Here is a 15,704-nt window from a genome sequence, read left to right on the forward strand (position 1 = left end):
TATTACCAATGGGAAAAAAAACAATAATAAATTGGTCATTTTCAGTCCACGACTGTTTGTGGGACACTGCCTTACGCAACTGGCTGCCGCGTTTCGCCCACAAATATACAGTCAATTCACTTTACGGTCTATTCTGTGAAGCGCTTTGAGATGTCGAGAAGACGTGAAAAGCTCCATATCAAATGCGAGGATTATTATTGTGACTGAATGAATGTACTACAGCATGATGCTTGGGGCAGGTGAGTGACAGTGTGTGATAATTTTGTATTACTGTGTGGTATATACAGTAGCCTGATGCCTTGTATTAGTGTGTATTACAGTGTATTAGGCTGATGATGAAACAAGGATACAGGTGCACAGGGTCTTCCTTTCCAGTGTTGATGGCAGTCACTGCTACTTTCTTTGCGTGTGAAGTGGTTTAAAAAGCTGCCACAATTGCTTTTTTCTGTCATTTATACATCCTATAAAAGCAATAGATATACAGAGAAGCAATAAAGCAGAGCAATCACTGTAAGAACAATAGGAGTTGAACTGCAAGGCAAGAAATCTAAGAATTATTACCAATGGGAAAAAAAAGCTTTTCACAGACAGCGTTCTTAAAATGTGGAATATTTCACCACCAATACCTATAGGTTCGAGTGCACAACAGGAATTAACAATAGTATCTCAAAGCGCTTAACAAAATTAAATTAATTAGCAAATGCATGCTGGAAGTATCTGGACTTCACTAAAGTCTGCTGTCGTGCCCAGGCAAATCAGATGTCCTTCTTGCTCACTTAAGAGTCAGAAGCTTGTGGGTTCAAGCTCTGCGTTGGAATTTTTGAATTCACACAATCTTATTTCAAAATAAAATCATGTGAAAAGCTTTGAGATATGTCAACAGCAACAAATTACATTTATATAGCGCCTTTCACTTCGGGAGGAGGTGCTGGATAGTAAAAGATTGTCACCCGAGTTGGGGGTTGAGATCAGGAGGGGTGGAGGGCAGGGAGGGTGGGGTGGGAGGATGACCAAAAGCGCGGTCAAAGGGGAAGGTCTTGAGATGGGCCTTGAAGGAGGCACCTTCACCCTCTTTAATTCTTCTCAAGATTTATCTTAAATTATGTCCTCATAGAAATTCGCTGCACAGAAGGCCATTCAGCCCATCGTGTCTCTTAAGAGCAATCCTTTCAGTCCCACTTTCCTGTCCATTCCCTAAACTCCTTTTTGGATGTTTTATCTAGTTTTCTTTTTTTTGAGCTTGGGGGATTGTTATAAAAATAGCAGAAAATGAAAGAGGTAAAAGAAGTTGCATTCTGGTATTACCCAAATGAGTGTTAGCAACGAAGTTGGTGCCTACAATGGAGTCCAGGTTTGCATCATCACTGAAGACAGGACCATCATTCCACATCAGGTCAAATCCTCCAACCCGCTTCTCCTTTCCTGAAAGTCTGGAAATAGGCATCAAACATCAGATGGAAATAACAGCAACAAAGAAACCAAGGTTTGTTTAATAAAGACATCCTTGTTATGTGTCAATATTGTATCACTGGCCTCTATTTTTTAGACATATCTACAACTTCAGAACTGTTTGACATTCATTTTTTTGTTTAGTTTGTTTTTGTACAAATAAAATCTCCCTTTATTAATAATAATGATCATTGCGTTTGATATAGAGCCTTATGACTCTTGAGACATCTCAAAACGCTTCACAGGTTACACTGTAAAGTGCAGTGCCTGTGTATTTTGATGGTGAAACGCTATCAGTGTGCCGCAAACAGACTTGGAATGAGTGACTAATTTTATTTAGGGGATATACTGGCCAGGACAATAAGAGAGAGAAACTCCTCTTAGAATAGTGCCTATTACCCTAGACTGACATTCCAGTGAGGGAATACTGCATTGTTAGAGGTGCCGTCCTTTGGACAATGTGGTAAACTGAGGGCTTTTTTTTAAAAAAATTGTAAAATAAAAACTATCACTACGCTTTGTAGCAACAACCTATAAAGCCCTTAGAGGCGCCCCAATTTAATAGATACTATCAAATTTAAGGATTAGTTTTAACTGTTCCTGGAACTCACCTTCCCTCCATATCAATGACATGCACTGTGTCTTCCAGGAGACGGCACTTCAGCTCATAATCCTCCTGGCTGGTAGCTATTAGCGATGGGGAAGCATTCACTTCTAATAGCCACCTAAGGGAACAGAAGGACACTTAACTATCTCTAAAACAGGATATGGTTGATATTTCACCTGTGAACACCTGTACTAAACATCTGAATTAATGACATTCTAATAGATAATGTGTTAAAGGATACCTGTGCCTTAATGGACACCTGAGCAGTTGGAAAATTGGACTAATAGACACCTATGCCAGTGATCCATTGGTCCAGGTCTTGTTGGAATGTTATTTGTCGTTATTATTTACACATGAGAATAGCTTGCTATCAGAGGAAAATGGTAGCATGTTACAATAGGTTACTTAGCAATAGCATGAACTCTTCAGTTCCACATAACAATTTTTCTATTTCTCATTACCTTTTACAACCTATTGAGCCAATTCCTAATCCAATCAAATTACCATTAACTCAATGACTTTTAACCTCCCTTTCTACCTTCAGTTACTGGTTTGCTTCTAATAAACATGGAATCACTTTCCTAGATATAGCCTATACTTTCACACACTCACCTACAGTCAACCACACACTAACATTCAGTCAAATAATTCCTGATGTCCTATATCTAGTGGTTTATAACAATAACAGCTTGTATGCGGTGCCCTTTCTGTGGGATATCGTCTCAGACTCATTAACTGTGGCAGAGCCTGACACCAATGCTGGGGAAAGAAGGGAGCTGACCATAAATGCGATGTGAAGATAGGCCGGGGCCACAAGGTAGAGGACAGAATTTCAGAAGTTTCAGGGTATCGTGGCTGAAAGTAGTGCTGCTGTTGTTGGAGTGGATGGGACGAGGGACTTGTAGAAGGCCAGAGCCAGCTGAACGAGGGGGGGTGGGGGCATTGGTTAATCAACAACCCAACAAATACTTGGAAGCACTTAGCTTTTTTCTTAGTTAGCGCTACATTTAATATTTTCAGTCCCATTTGAGCCATTTGAATTTAATCTAAATTTCTGGACATAATTTGTATCCCAGAAGAGGGTGAATCAATAATATACTCAAGTATGTTTATTCCAACCTTACTCAAACACATAGATAAAAATATCCCAATACAATCTTACACACTTAGCATAACCTTCCCATCAGGTTTGACTTCCCCTACCACCGTGTGAAACATGCCCACAATTAGCACCCTATCAAACACACGGTTTAAGGTTCTGGTCGATGAGAATGTCGTATCCATAGAGCTCGAAGCAGTGCTTGTCATTGATGATCACATTCTGCACACTCTGCAGGCTCTTGATGAAGATGTTGTCGATTTCTCTGAAAAGGGTGGTTGCTGTCTCTGTGCCGTGCTTTGCAGTCAGATACTGTCGCAGCTGCTGCATCAACCATTTACAGCCCTAGGGGAAGGAACAAAGTCTGCTGTGAAGGATACTGTGAAGTGCTTTTTGCTGTACAGTTTATGGGTGAACTGCCCTAGCCAGGCAGCAATGTCCCGCAAACTGCCGTGAAGTGAATGACCAATTTTATTTGGGAGATTTGTTGGTCAGGACACGGGAGAAACTCCCTTCTTGACTAGTGCTATTGGATCGTTAATGTCCACCTGAACAGGCAGACATGGTTTAACATCTCACCTGAAGGACAGCACCTCCAACAATGAACAACAACAACAACTTGCATTTATATAGTGCCCTCCACGCCGGGTGGCATCCCAGAGCACTTAACAATTGCGGAGCTGAGCCAGGGTGAGGGGGAAGGTGACCATAGGCATGATCGAAGAGGAAGGTCTTCAGAAGGATCCTGAAAATGAGGAAAGAGGGGGTAGGGTGAAGGGATTGAGGGAGGAAGTTCCATAGCTTTGGGTCGTAGTGGCTGAAGGCACGGCCGCCAATGGTGATGTGGAGGATTCGAAGGATGAGGAGGCCAGAGCCAGTAGAGTGGAGGCAGCGGGTAGTGCTGTGAGGAGAGAGGAGGTTGGACAGCATCTCCAACAATAAAACACACCCCCAGCACTGGAGTGTCATCTTAGACTATGTCATAGAATCATAGAATTATACAGCACAGAAAGAGGCCATTCGGCCCATCATGTCTGTGCCGGCTCTTTGAAAAAAGCTATCCAAATCAATCCCACTACCCCACTTCCTCCCCATTACCCTGCAAAGTTGTCCTCGCCAAATAATTATCTACTTCTCTCTTAAAAGTGATTATCGGATCGACTTCCACCACCCTTTCAGGCAATGCATTCCAAATCCAAGCAACTCGCCGTGTGAAAAAACTTCTCCTCATTTCCCCTCTGTTTCTTTTAACAACTATTTTAAATCAGTGTCATCGGGTTACCGACGCACCACCAGTGGAAATAGTTTCTCTTGGTTCACCCTATCGAATCCCCTCATAATTTTGAAAACTTCTATTAAGTCTCCTCTTAACCTTCTCTGCTCCAAGGAGAATAATCCCGGCTTCTCTCGCCTCTCCTGATAACTGAAGTCCCTCATTTCTGGTACCATCCTGGTAAATTTCCTTTGCACCCTCACCAGTGCTTTGACATCCTCCCTAAAGTGTGGTGCCCAGAATTGAACACAGTCTCTCGCTGAGGCCTAACCAGTGTTTTATAAAGGTCCATCATAACTTCCTGACTTTTGTATTTTATGCCCCTATTTTTTTTTGGAGGGATTATTTACTATTTATAAAGCCCTTTACAAATATCCCTTTTCTAACAGATTTATCTATCTGTCCTACCACCTTCAAAGATTTACTCATATGAACTCCCAGGTCTCTTTGTTCCTTCACCCCCTTTAAGATTCTACCGTCTGGCTTGTATTGCCTCTCCTCATCCCAATATGTATCATTTCACATTTCTCCACATGTGATTTCAAATCCTGACGTGAGACTTGAACCCTCAACCTTGTGACTCAGAGGGGAGAGTGCTACCACTGAGCCAGACGGACACAGTTCTTCACAGATTCTTGAAAGACAGTGATGAGCAAAGGACATTAAGCTCCAAAGGCGAGCGCAGCATGAAACAGTTTGAAAAACGCTGTGCTAGATAAACCAAACTTATTGTCTTGCAGGTCCTCCACACAAATGTAATTTAGTACATTCACATCTAGTCACAGTGATGCAGTTTAATACAAACACTGATCCTGTAATTTTATTATCTTCTCCAATAGAACTTGCTTCCATTTCACATTCAGTACAGTAGGACTTACCTTCTCTGGATCATAGTCAGGAGCAGTCTTCTGCACTGCAACATTTGTGAGATGTACAACTACATAAGATTCAGGTTAAGGATGAAAAAATAAACAACAACAAATTACGAGAAGATGTCCCAAGGCGCTGGTCAGTTGAGGGCTTCTACCCGAATTGGGGGTTGGATTCGAGAGGGGGGGGGGGGTGCAAAGGGGACGGGGATAGAGGGTACACAACTACACTGAACCACTGAGTGAATCATATATGAACCCTACTCCCCGATCGTAGATGTGTTATAATTATATCTTGCATTTATATAGCACCATTCATGTAAAAGAAACATCTCAAAATGCTTTACAAAATATAATCGATTAGAAATGGAAGTGAATGTTGCTATATAGGTAAACATGGCAGCTAATCTGTACCATCAACAACATGTAAACATTAAACTGAAATAAAAATTATTAATGGTTTAATTAAACTAAAATTATTTGAAAATCAATATCAACTATCATGCTAAGAAATCCAGGTAATTTACATAATACTGTATATATAGTAATAAACAATGCACACCATGCTAGGAAAGGTCATGTGTCTAATCCTTGGCCTGTGTTAAATTACCCCATCTTTACCAAGAAGCAGTAGCAAGTACGAAATTCCTTTGATTATGTTCAATTATTCAATACTAGCTATACCCATTGCAGCTTCGCTTGCAACCAAAGGATCCAATATAAAATGTAGATTGACACAAAGACACACAGACAGACATTTCATGTTTATCTATACTCAGCTGGAGGACTCCAGTGGGGGTACTCTTTTTGGGAGAACTACGCTAACCAAAGGGGTTTACTACATGATCCGGCAGGTTCTTGAGTTATTGCAAGGCTTTCGTGTAGACAACATTTTCAATTTTTCCTCCTTTGGCCATGATGTACAGGTTTTGAGATGAACCCACACATGAGCATCCAACATAAAATTTGCCCTCTCCTGTCCATGTGTCAGAATGACAGGGTGTCGAAGTCCAGTCGTGCTGTTCTTTGTTCTTCAGTTTAATTTAATCGGCCTTCTCTCTTTTGGCTTACATTTTTATTTGTCCTTGAAAGGCTTGATCTTTGCTTCTTTGGCATCTTCCCTTAAGATTAAGAAAAAGTGCTATTGGAAGGACTCCTGTGAGAGAACTCCCGTTGGGAGGACTGAGTGGGAAGACTCAGTGGGAGGACTCCTGTTGGGAGGACTGTAGCTCCATGACAACCTGATAAAACTGCCATACATTTGTTGCAGAGTATAGATATATCTCTTTAGAAGGGTGTGTGCTTTCCTCTGCCACTACTTTGTTGCAAAATATTATGCATACCTAATATTTTGGGGCTTAATTAAAGCATTTTTTAAATATAGCCCATCAATGAGAGGAGATCCCCGAAAAAAAAATGCCTATGACACTCCTGCATGCAAGACCTTTCCGATGAGGTATAAATCATCTCACTATGATTATTGGCGGAAACACAGACACACACACACTTTGTTTTTATTAGTATAGAAGATTAGCTGTACCCATTGCAGCTACGCTTGTAACCAGGACTGTTTGTGGGACATTGCTGTGCGCAATTGGCTGCCGCGTTCGCCCACAAATATACAGTCAATTCACTTTACAGTGTGTTCTGTGAAGCGCTTTGGGACGTCCTCCTGACGTGAAAAGCGCTATATCAAATGCAAGGATTATTATTATTATTATTATTATTATTAATCGGCCTTCTCACTTTCGATAGCATTTGTATTTGTCTTTGAAAGATTTAATCTTCACTTCTTAGGCATCTTTATTCCTTAAGATTAAGAAAATGTGCTATTGAACTTGTTAACATCCCTTGTTCACATATTTGTACACATATGCTTTTGGGAGGATTCCTGGCACACAGACAAATATTTTGTCTTTATTAGTATAAATGTATGTCTGTAGAAGGGTGTGATCTCTGTCGCTATTTTGTTGCTGAATACCATGCATACCTTTTTTGTGGCTTAATTAAAGCAAATATATTTTTTAATATAGCTCATCAACAATAGGAGATCCCCGAAAAAAATATGCCCATGACACTCCTCACACAAGACCTTTCTGATAAGGTATAAATCATGTCTCTACATCAATCGATTATTGCATTCTTGACAGACAGACAGACATTTTGTCTATAAGTATAGATTGTTATGCAAGAAAGGATACAATTATCATCGATGCTATTCAGGGAAAATCGGGTGCTTGAAAACCGAGCAAATCCATCTCTGTATAACCAGGTTTTCAGAGGGGCATACTGTAGAGAGAAACAAATTTGACCAATCTATGTCCACCTGCAGCCAACTATTCCTCCTCATTGTTTACTACGTTCCCAAGTTTTGTGTCATCTGCAAACTTTAAAATTTTCTCTCTGCTCCTCTCTGAATCCCTCCCTCTCTCTCCCCCTCTCCAGTCCCCCTCTCCCATTCATCTCTCTCCTCCCTCAATCACCTTTCTCCCAAACAGCCTTGCGGTTCACTATCTGCGGTGGCAGGAGCCAGCAGTTGCTAAGGACACGGTGGATAAGAAGATGTGCTTGCTTTCCCCTCAGCTCCAATACACATAGCAGTAACGGACTGCATTATTTCCACTCTCCGCGTCACGTTCCCCCCCACCCGCCAGCTCCTGTCACTGCCATGGAAAGATGTTCACCAAGAAGGGAGGGAACAGAAGTTGGAAATGGTCTCGGGCCGGATAAAATCACCCGTCAGCCGCGTGTGTCCCACGGCCACCTGTTGCACCATGTTGCTTTAATTAATCAAAATTATCAGTTTGTAAGTGCAGTTTGTATCATTGTGACAAGAATGAGAAATGTTTATGTAAAATCTACTTACAGAGGTCACCAGTACATAAACCCGCAGGTCAAACTTTCTACCTGTGAACAAGCAAAAACCACAATAACAATGTTAGTGTTAACATTGCCTCAAACTGAGCAAACTTAACTATTCCTTTCCTACTGATGGTAATGGAGTCCAGAGATATTCCAGGTTGTGTCTATCTCCAATCAGAGATTTGCATGTCAGTCTGGCTCAGTTGATAGCACCGAGTGAGATAGTGGTGGGTACAAGCCAAATGTCGAGATTTTTAATTCATCGTCAAGGCTTAGGTTAACACTCCAGTGCAGTTCTTCATTGTTGGAGATGTTATCTTGGATTGAGTTTCTCAATTGACCAACAATCCCCCCAATTAAAAATTTGATCACTCTCTTCAGGAATATTTATGGGACATTGCTGTGCAAAAATTGGCCAAGGTCACTGACAAAATACACAATCATTATATTCCACCCTCGATTCCAGGACCAATGTTGTTCTGATCGATTCCATGTTAAACATTAAGTCCTGAATGAGAGTTAATTTTCTCCAGTTGAATTTTGGCAAGACAAAACTCTACTGCTTAGCTTCCATCAGCACCTTCTCCCCTCAGGTACTGAGAGCATCAACCTGAATGGACACACAATCCACTTGCAAGGACCTAGTGCAGAATTGGTGTCTTGTTCGACTCTTAACTGTCCTTTAAACCCCACATCTATGCCCTGATCCATTCAGCATCCCCCTACCTCTGCAATGTTGCCCACCTTTGCCATTGCCTCACCCCTTGAGTCAGCAAGAACTTTATCCCTGCATTTATCATGTCCAAGCTAGACTATGCTAACTATACTCATCAGACTTCCCAACTCTTCCCCCACAAGCTGCAGACCATCTTTAATTCTGCAGGCTCCGCAAGCCTCCCCCTATCCTCACCTGGCTCCACTAGCTCCCATCCCTCAGAGGATTGAGTTCAAGATCCTTATCCTCACTTTTAAATCCCTCCTGGTCTTATCCCACCCTACCTTTGTGACCTTCTTAAACTCTGACAACCTACCCACTCCCTCCAGTTGGCAGGCACTTGCCTGCTACATGCCGTTCTTCTTGCCAGCCCCCTTGTTTCTGTTAAAATCCTGTGAAGCATTTTGAAATGTCTTCCTGATGTTAAAAGGTGCTATGTCAAATGTAAGGATTTTAATATATACTTCTGGCACACCACTGTAGCTTAGATACCCCAGGCACTGTCTCCCCTCCATCAGAGAGATCACCCAAGCACAGTCTGCACTTCCTCCTCTAGAAGACTTTTAATGATTGATAAATACACAATACCTCCTATCAGGTAAGGGTTCTCAATGTAGCGCTGCACTACATAACTCTCCACTGGGCTTTCATCTTTGGGATCATCTGAACGGTTTCCATCCTAGAAGATAAAGAGTTATAAAGATGACTAGGAACAGCTGGAATAATGGTCAGGGTAGAGAAGTAAATGGCAGTATCACCACCAAGGTGGCGGGGCACAAAGTAATTCACATGGGCAGCAACACAGTGGCAGATTATGAGGGCAGAGATGCATTACATTACTTGTGTTACAAGGCACGCAAAGGCTGGAAATGTTACCTTTCTCCATTCCATGATATCTTTGAGTTTTCGGAAAAGAAAAATACCTTTACCCTGTGATCGTGCAACCTGAAGAAAGAACAGCAATTTGAACTTGTATAGCACCTTTCTTGTAGGAAGAATGATTCAAAGTGCTTTACAGAGACTAAATGGTGGCCAAAATTGGTCAGCGTTTTGAAATCCGAGATGGAGGGGTGAGGGGACTGGAATTGGTAATAGAGTTCCAGAGGCAGGAACAAAGTAGCTGAAAACTTATTCACTGACGATGGGAGCAGAGCAGTGGGGATCATGAAGCAACACACTGGAAACGTTGAGACTGGAGGTGATAATGGCATGCATTGGTGGTGAAGTTTTTTTTCCGTCAGCTGGGTGTCCGAAATGTGCGAAAAAACAGCCTTATTTTCTGTCCAAAAGTGAATCTCTTACTGGTTTCATGATCCATGTGATTCCAGGGTTTCTCTTAAACTCCTCGACAAAGAGATGGTACTCAATGGGTAGCTCAAACGTTTTGGGGAAGAAGTCACACTTGCTGGCCTCGAGCTTGCCCTGTTCACGCTCAAGCTGTTTCCTAAATCTCTTCAAGTTTTTCACCATGAAGTTTTTCCTCGTCAGCTTCAAGAAAATCAAGCCATAAATATGCATTAACATAAAACCACCTTCATTTTGCCAGTGTCCATATCATACTGTAGGGTTTAGTTCTATTCAATGAGATTCAATGATCTAGCCCCAGCCCAACAACTAAGGGCAGAGTGGTTGATAATTATCCTGAATAAAGAGCATTTCTATCATTTTCCTGTGTATAACAATATACAGTGTGTATATGCATACATTGAGTACTTTTACTCAGCCTTCATCCACACAGTGTATAATAATACTTTCATTTGATATAGCGTCTTTCACGTCTCAAAGTGCTTTACTGTAAAGTGTGTATTTTTTAGGCAAACAGCAGCAAATTTATGCCCAGCATTATTGATAACCTACATCTAATAATCTCTGGAATAAGGTAAACATGGAGCGTCCCTCGGGGAGAAAGTGCACATTCCATTCCAAGCATGGGAATTTCTACCTGTAGATGGCATCCATGAAACTGTGGTTTGGATACTCTTAAGCATGGTGATGCATTTCTGCATTTGTCAGACATCCAGCTGACCAAAACATAAATATAATAATAATAATCCTTGCATTTGATATAGCGCTTTTCACGTCGGGAGGACGTCCCAAAGCGCTTCACAGAACACACTGTAAAGTGAATTGACTGTATATTTGTGGGCGAACGCGGCAGCCAATTGCGCACAGCAATGTCCCACAAACAGTCGTAGATTGAAAATGACCAATTTATTATTGTTTTTGTTTTTGGAGGGATTATTATTAGGCTCTGTGTGGAGTAAGGAAACTTGCCCAAGGTTTCGCCCTCCGCCGGGAATTGAACTCAGGTCTCTCACTTGCAAAGCGAGTGCTCTAACCACTGAGCTACAGGACTCCACGATCTGTACGCAATATATAATTCTGCCCAGTGCATAAAATCTACATCAGAAAATACCTTCACATCGGCTTAGGACTGTAAATCGCCTGTTTTAATCCTGCTATTCCTACAGGTATTGTTCCGTACCTCATAGTGATTGCGAAAATGACAAACCCGAACATGTTCATCCATGTATGTGTGGCCGAAGTTCTCACGCAACCAACTGACGTCACACCAGTAAAAATCCCATTCTCCTTCACTGTCACAGAACAAAGTTACAAGCACTGCATCGGTTATCAACATCATAGAAAACCCGAGTAAGAACTTTGAAAGAAGACCCCAGTAATGAACAGAAATTAGCTCTTTGCCAAATCAATAGAAGGCTATGAGTGATGGGAGTGAAATGACCTCCGATTCCATTCTATTTCATTTTTTGCTGGTACTCTCTTGTGCGAAATCTTCTCAAATGCCTTCTGAAAGTTTATATAGAGGACATCCGTAGACACTCTCTTATCCACCATGTTAGTGACCTCCTGAAAAAATTCTATTAGATTCGTCAGACATGAACTACACTTCACAAATCCATGCTGGCTCTCTTTGATTAGTTCATACTTATCCAAATGCTCTGTCATTCTGTCCAGTTACTTCCCCACAACTCACGTTAAGCTGACAGGTTTGTAGTTATCTGGTTCCTCCCTTCTTAAATAATTGAATGACATTTGCAATTTTCCAATCCAAAGGCACAATTCCTGAATATAGAGAGCTTTGGAAAATTATGACTAACACATCTGCAATTTCCTCCCCTACTTCTTTTAATACCCCTGGGGTGGAATCCATCAGGTCTTGGAGATTTATCTATCTTTTGCCACATTATTTTCTCATAACCTTTTTTTATTTATATTAAATTTATTTAGTGCTTCTCTTTTTAGATTCTCATGTACGGCTGATATTTTGTCCTCTTCCTCTACTGTGAAAAGTCCCGTGAAAGCAAAGTATTCACTTAACAAGTCTGCCATTTCCTTATTGTCCATTACACTCTCATCGACATCTGTCTTTATGGCTACTCTTCCTACCTTCCTCTGTCTAGCACGTGTTTCTCTTCCACTCCTGTACCTCTCTGATAAAGTTATCACTTTGTTGTCACAGACACACTTATCAGTATTAGCTTGTCATGCACCCCACCCTCATCCAAACAGGTACATTAAAAGGTATGAAGAAGAGTCTCACTCTTTGACTTCAATCCACCCAGGGCGTTGTCGAAGAACATCTAATATTGTGTTTGTTAAAACACATTTGAATCTGATGCATGTTCGCTGTTCCCTGAAAAATTAACAAGAGCATAGTTACTACTCAAAGTGTGGCATAGTTACTACTCAGAGTATCACAGTTGCTGCTCCAGGTATTCATACAGTAATTGTTGAAGTAGTCCCACAGTTACTAATCCAGCTATTCATAGTTACTGCTCTGAGCACTGGTAGTTATTGTCCGAATATTCATATAGCTACAAATCTGAGTATTTGCGGTTACTATTCTGAGTATTTGTACAGTTACAATTCTAAGTATTACCACTGTTACTGCTTAGAACATTTAGGATCCAGACACCAGTGGTGGTTATTGCAACAAGATTCACAATTCCTGGTTCAATAGTTGAACTCTAAGCACCCCCTTGCCAAATCCCCCCCTACAAGTCCCCTGCTCCTACAAGTCCCCAGAAATCACGTTCATCGAATCCTTCTTCCCCACAAATGCCTCCTGCCAAGGAATCCCATCACTGAATCTACCCCCCCTCCAACAGGCAAATGTCAATAAAAAGGTACAGGCCACTGCTAGATGAACCAAATGACTCACTTTTCCTTCTGCTTCTGATAGCCATACGATCCTTTATTAGCAACACCCTGTCAATAAAATTCACAACCAGTCACCCAACAATAACAAAAAGAACTTGTATTTATATAGTGCCCTTCACATAGAATAATGTTTAGGAGCGCTTTACAGTGGCAGAGTTGCATGATAAGCAAGGGAAGAGGGAGTGGGGGGGGGGTTGAACTTAGGTGTGGGGAGGGAAGGAGGAGATGACCATGTACATTGTTGAAGAGGTAGGTTTTAAGGCAGGACTTGAAGATTGACAGACCGGAGGAGTGACATAAGGGTTGAAGGAAGTAGTTGCATTTATGCAGTGCCTTTGTCGCAGGGTAGTATTTCATAATGTTTGCTTTCAAAAGATTGCGATATAGAATTGGAAAGTTCAGCCACCAATAGTGAAGCGCGAAGGACAGGGAACGCACAACAAGCCTGAGTTAGCCGAACAGATGAGGCAAGTGGAGGAGTGGGATAGGAAATCAGACATTGAACAACAATAACAACTTGCCTTTATCTCAGAGCATGTAACAGTGGCATGACTCCGAGCCAAAATGGGAGGGGAGGTGACTGAGGGCACAGTCAGAAAGAGGAAAGTCTTCAGGTGTGGTTTGAAGATGGGCAAGAGGAGGCAAGATTGAGGCTAGAGGTTCGGAGTACAGTGATTGCCAATTGTGGAGCAGAGAGAATGAGGGATTTGCAGAAGACCTGAGCCAGCTAAGCAAAGGTGGTGGGAAGAAAAGTGGGTGTACGAAGATCAGAAGAGTGGGTGTATAAAGAACAGAGGAGTGCAATATTGTTGGGAGTTGCTTGCCATCCTTCAGATAGGCGTTAAATCAAGTCTGCCTGTTCAGGTGGACATTAAAGAAACCATTACACTTGTTCAAAATGAGAAGTTACCCTGTGTTCTCGCCAACAATCCCTCAAAAAATGTTATAATCAGTCTTCCAGCTGAGACAGTGAGGGTATTCCCTCCCTCCCCTCCCCTCCCTCCCAATCTCTTTCTCACTTATTCTCTCTCTATACTTTGCTGTTATGGGATATGGGGGTGTGGGGTGTTTGGGGGGGAAATCACTCTGTCTCCTTCTTCCTCTGTCTCTCTCACTTTCTCTGACTCGGTGGGAGATGTCTCAATGCCAGTCTCAAGCTGCCACTGAGACATACTCACATGTAGTGTTGTGCGCCCAATCTCAGTGCCTCGTGTGGAGCTCTCTCAAGCTCAGTACCTTGCCAGTGCGGGACATGGTACTCTCTGCAGCTCTGGGAGTCTCTCGACTCGAGTGTTCTTTCGGGCTCTCACGCTGACTCAGGCTCAGTTATACCAGTCTCAGCTTCTCTGTGTCTCTGTCTCTATCAACGTGTGGGGTCACTGTGTCCCTTTGAATTCCTTGCTGGTGCGTGACATGGCTCCGAGTACGAATCTTTGTGTGGCTCAGTGTTTCAGGCACTCTCAGTGTGAGGGTCTCTTTCTGCACTCCTTTCCCTCGCGCTCTGTGAAGCCTCTCTGCGTGACAGTGGGTAAACGTCTCTCCGTCTCTCACTCACTGTGAGACAGTGCAGGAATTGTCTCAACGTGAACCTCCCAATGTGAGTGTCTCAATGTGTGGTTCCCTGTGTGTGAGTGTGTGTGAGTGTCTCCCTGTGTGTGTGTGAGTGTGTGTGAGTGTCTCCTTCTGTGTGTGTGTGTCTCTCTCAGTGAGTGTCTCCCTGTGTGTGTGTGTGTGTCTGTGTGTGTCTCTCAGTGAGTGTCTCCCTGTGTGTGTGTGTGTGTGTGTCTGTGTGTGTCTCTCAGTGAGTGTCTCCCTCTGTGTCTCAGTATCTCAGTGAGTGTCTCCCTCTGTGTGTGTGTGTGTGTGTGTGTGTCTCAGTGAGTGTCTCCCTCTGTGTGTCTCAGTATCTCAGTGAGTGTCTCCCTCTGTGTGTGTGTGTATGTCTCAGTGAGTGTCTCCCTCTGTGTGTCTCAGTATCTCAGTGAGTGTCTCCCTCTGTGTGTGTGTCTCAGTATCTCAGTGAGTATCTCCCTCTGTGTGTCTCAGTATCTCAGTGAGTGTCTCCCTCTGTGTGTGTGTGTGTCTCTCAGTGAGTGTCTCCCTGTGTGTGTGTGTGTGTGTGTCTGTGTGTGTCTCTCAGTGAGTGTCTCCCTCTGTGTGTCTCAGTATCTCAGTGAGTGTCTCCCTCTGTGTGTGTGTGTGTGTGTCTCAGTGAGTGTCTCCCTCTGTGTGTCTCAGTATCTCAGTGAGTGTCTCCCTCTGTGTGTCTCAGTATCTCAGTGAGTGTCTCCCTCTGTGTGTCTCAGTATCTCAGTGAGTGTCTCCCTCTGTGTGTCTCAGTATCTCAGTGAGTGTCTCCCTCTGTGTGTCTCAGTATCTCAGTGAGTGTCTCCCTCTGTGTGTCTCAGTATCTCAGTGAGTGTCTCCCTCTGTGTGTCTCAGTATCTCAGTGAGTGTCTCCCTCTGTGTGTGTGTGTCTCTCGGTGAATGTCCCTCAGTGTGCGATCGCCGACGTAAAGACGTTCCCTCTGTCGCTCTCTCTGGACTCGGGTCGGCGCCGCTCTCTCGTTGCCGTGGAAACCGCGGCCCCTTTCCCTCCCCTCCCCCCCCCCCCCCCGGCACCCCGCACGCACACGCGCGCGCGC

General features: G+C 42.9%; 1 protein-coding gene across 1 annotated transcript; it reads right to left on the reverse strand.

Moving 5' to 3' along the window:
- Positions 1–378: 378 nt before the first annotated feature.
- ttll9 (tubulin tyrosine ligase-like family, member 9) lies at positions 379–14,683 on the reverse strand. Its single transcript, XM_007884480.2, has 14 exons — positions 14,296–14,683; positions 13,061–13,107; positions 12,440–12,532; positions 11,360–11,471; positions 10,177–10,362; positions 9,751–9,819; positions 9,463–9,553; positions 8,164–8,204; positions 7,499–7,586; positions 5,307–5,365; positions 3,304–3,500; positions 2,061–2,174; positions 1,306–1,430; positions 379–461 (listed from the first exon to the last, which is right to left on the reverse strand). The coding sequence occupies exons 1-14, from the start codon at positions 14,311–14,313 to the stop codon at positions 394–396; spliced, it is 1,308 nt and encodes a 435-aa protein (XP_007882671.1). The 5' UTR covers positions 14,314–14,683; the 3' UTR covers positions 379–393.
- Between the last annotated feature and the right edge of the window lie 1,021 nt (positions 14,684–15,704).

This window comes from Callorhinchus milii, unplaced genomic scaffold (genome assembly GCF_018977255.1).
Source record: "Callorhinchus milii isolate IMCB2004 unplaced genomic scaffold, IMCB_Cmil_1.0 Scaffold18, whole genome shotgun sequence".
NCBI classification, from domain to species: domain Eukaryota; kingdom Metazoa; phylum Chordata; class Chondrichthyes; order Chimaeriformes; family Callorhinchidae; genus Callorhinchus; species Callorhinchus milii.

What these genes read in the sequence shown, in the direction of transcription:
- ttll9 (XM_007884480.2), bottom strand. An exon ending in ATATCATGGAATGGAGAAAG is followed by an intron (nt 9,554 to 9,750) that starts GTAACATTTCCA and finishes TTTATCTTCTAG; the next exon opens with GATGGAAACCGTTCAGATGA. An exon ending in CGTTGCTAACACTCATTTGG is followed by an intron (nt 462 to 1,305) that starts GTAATACCAGAA and finishes TTGCTTTTATAG; the next exon opens with GATGTATAAATGACAGAAAA.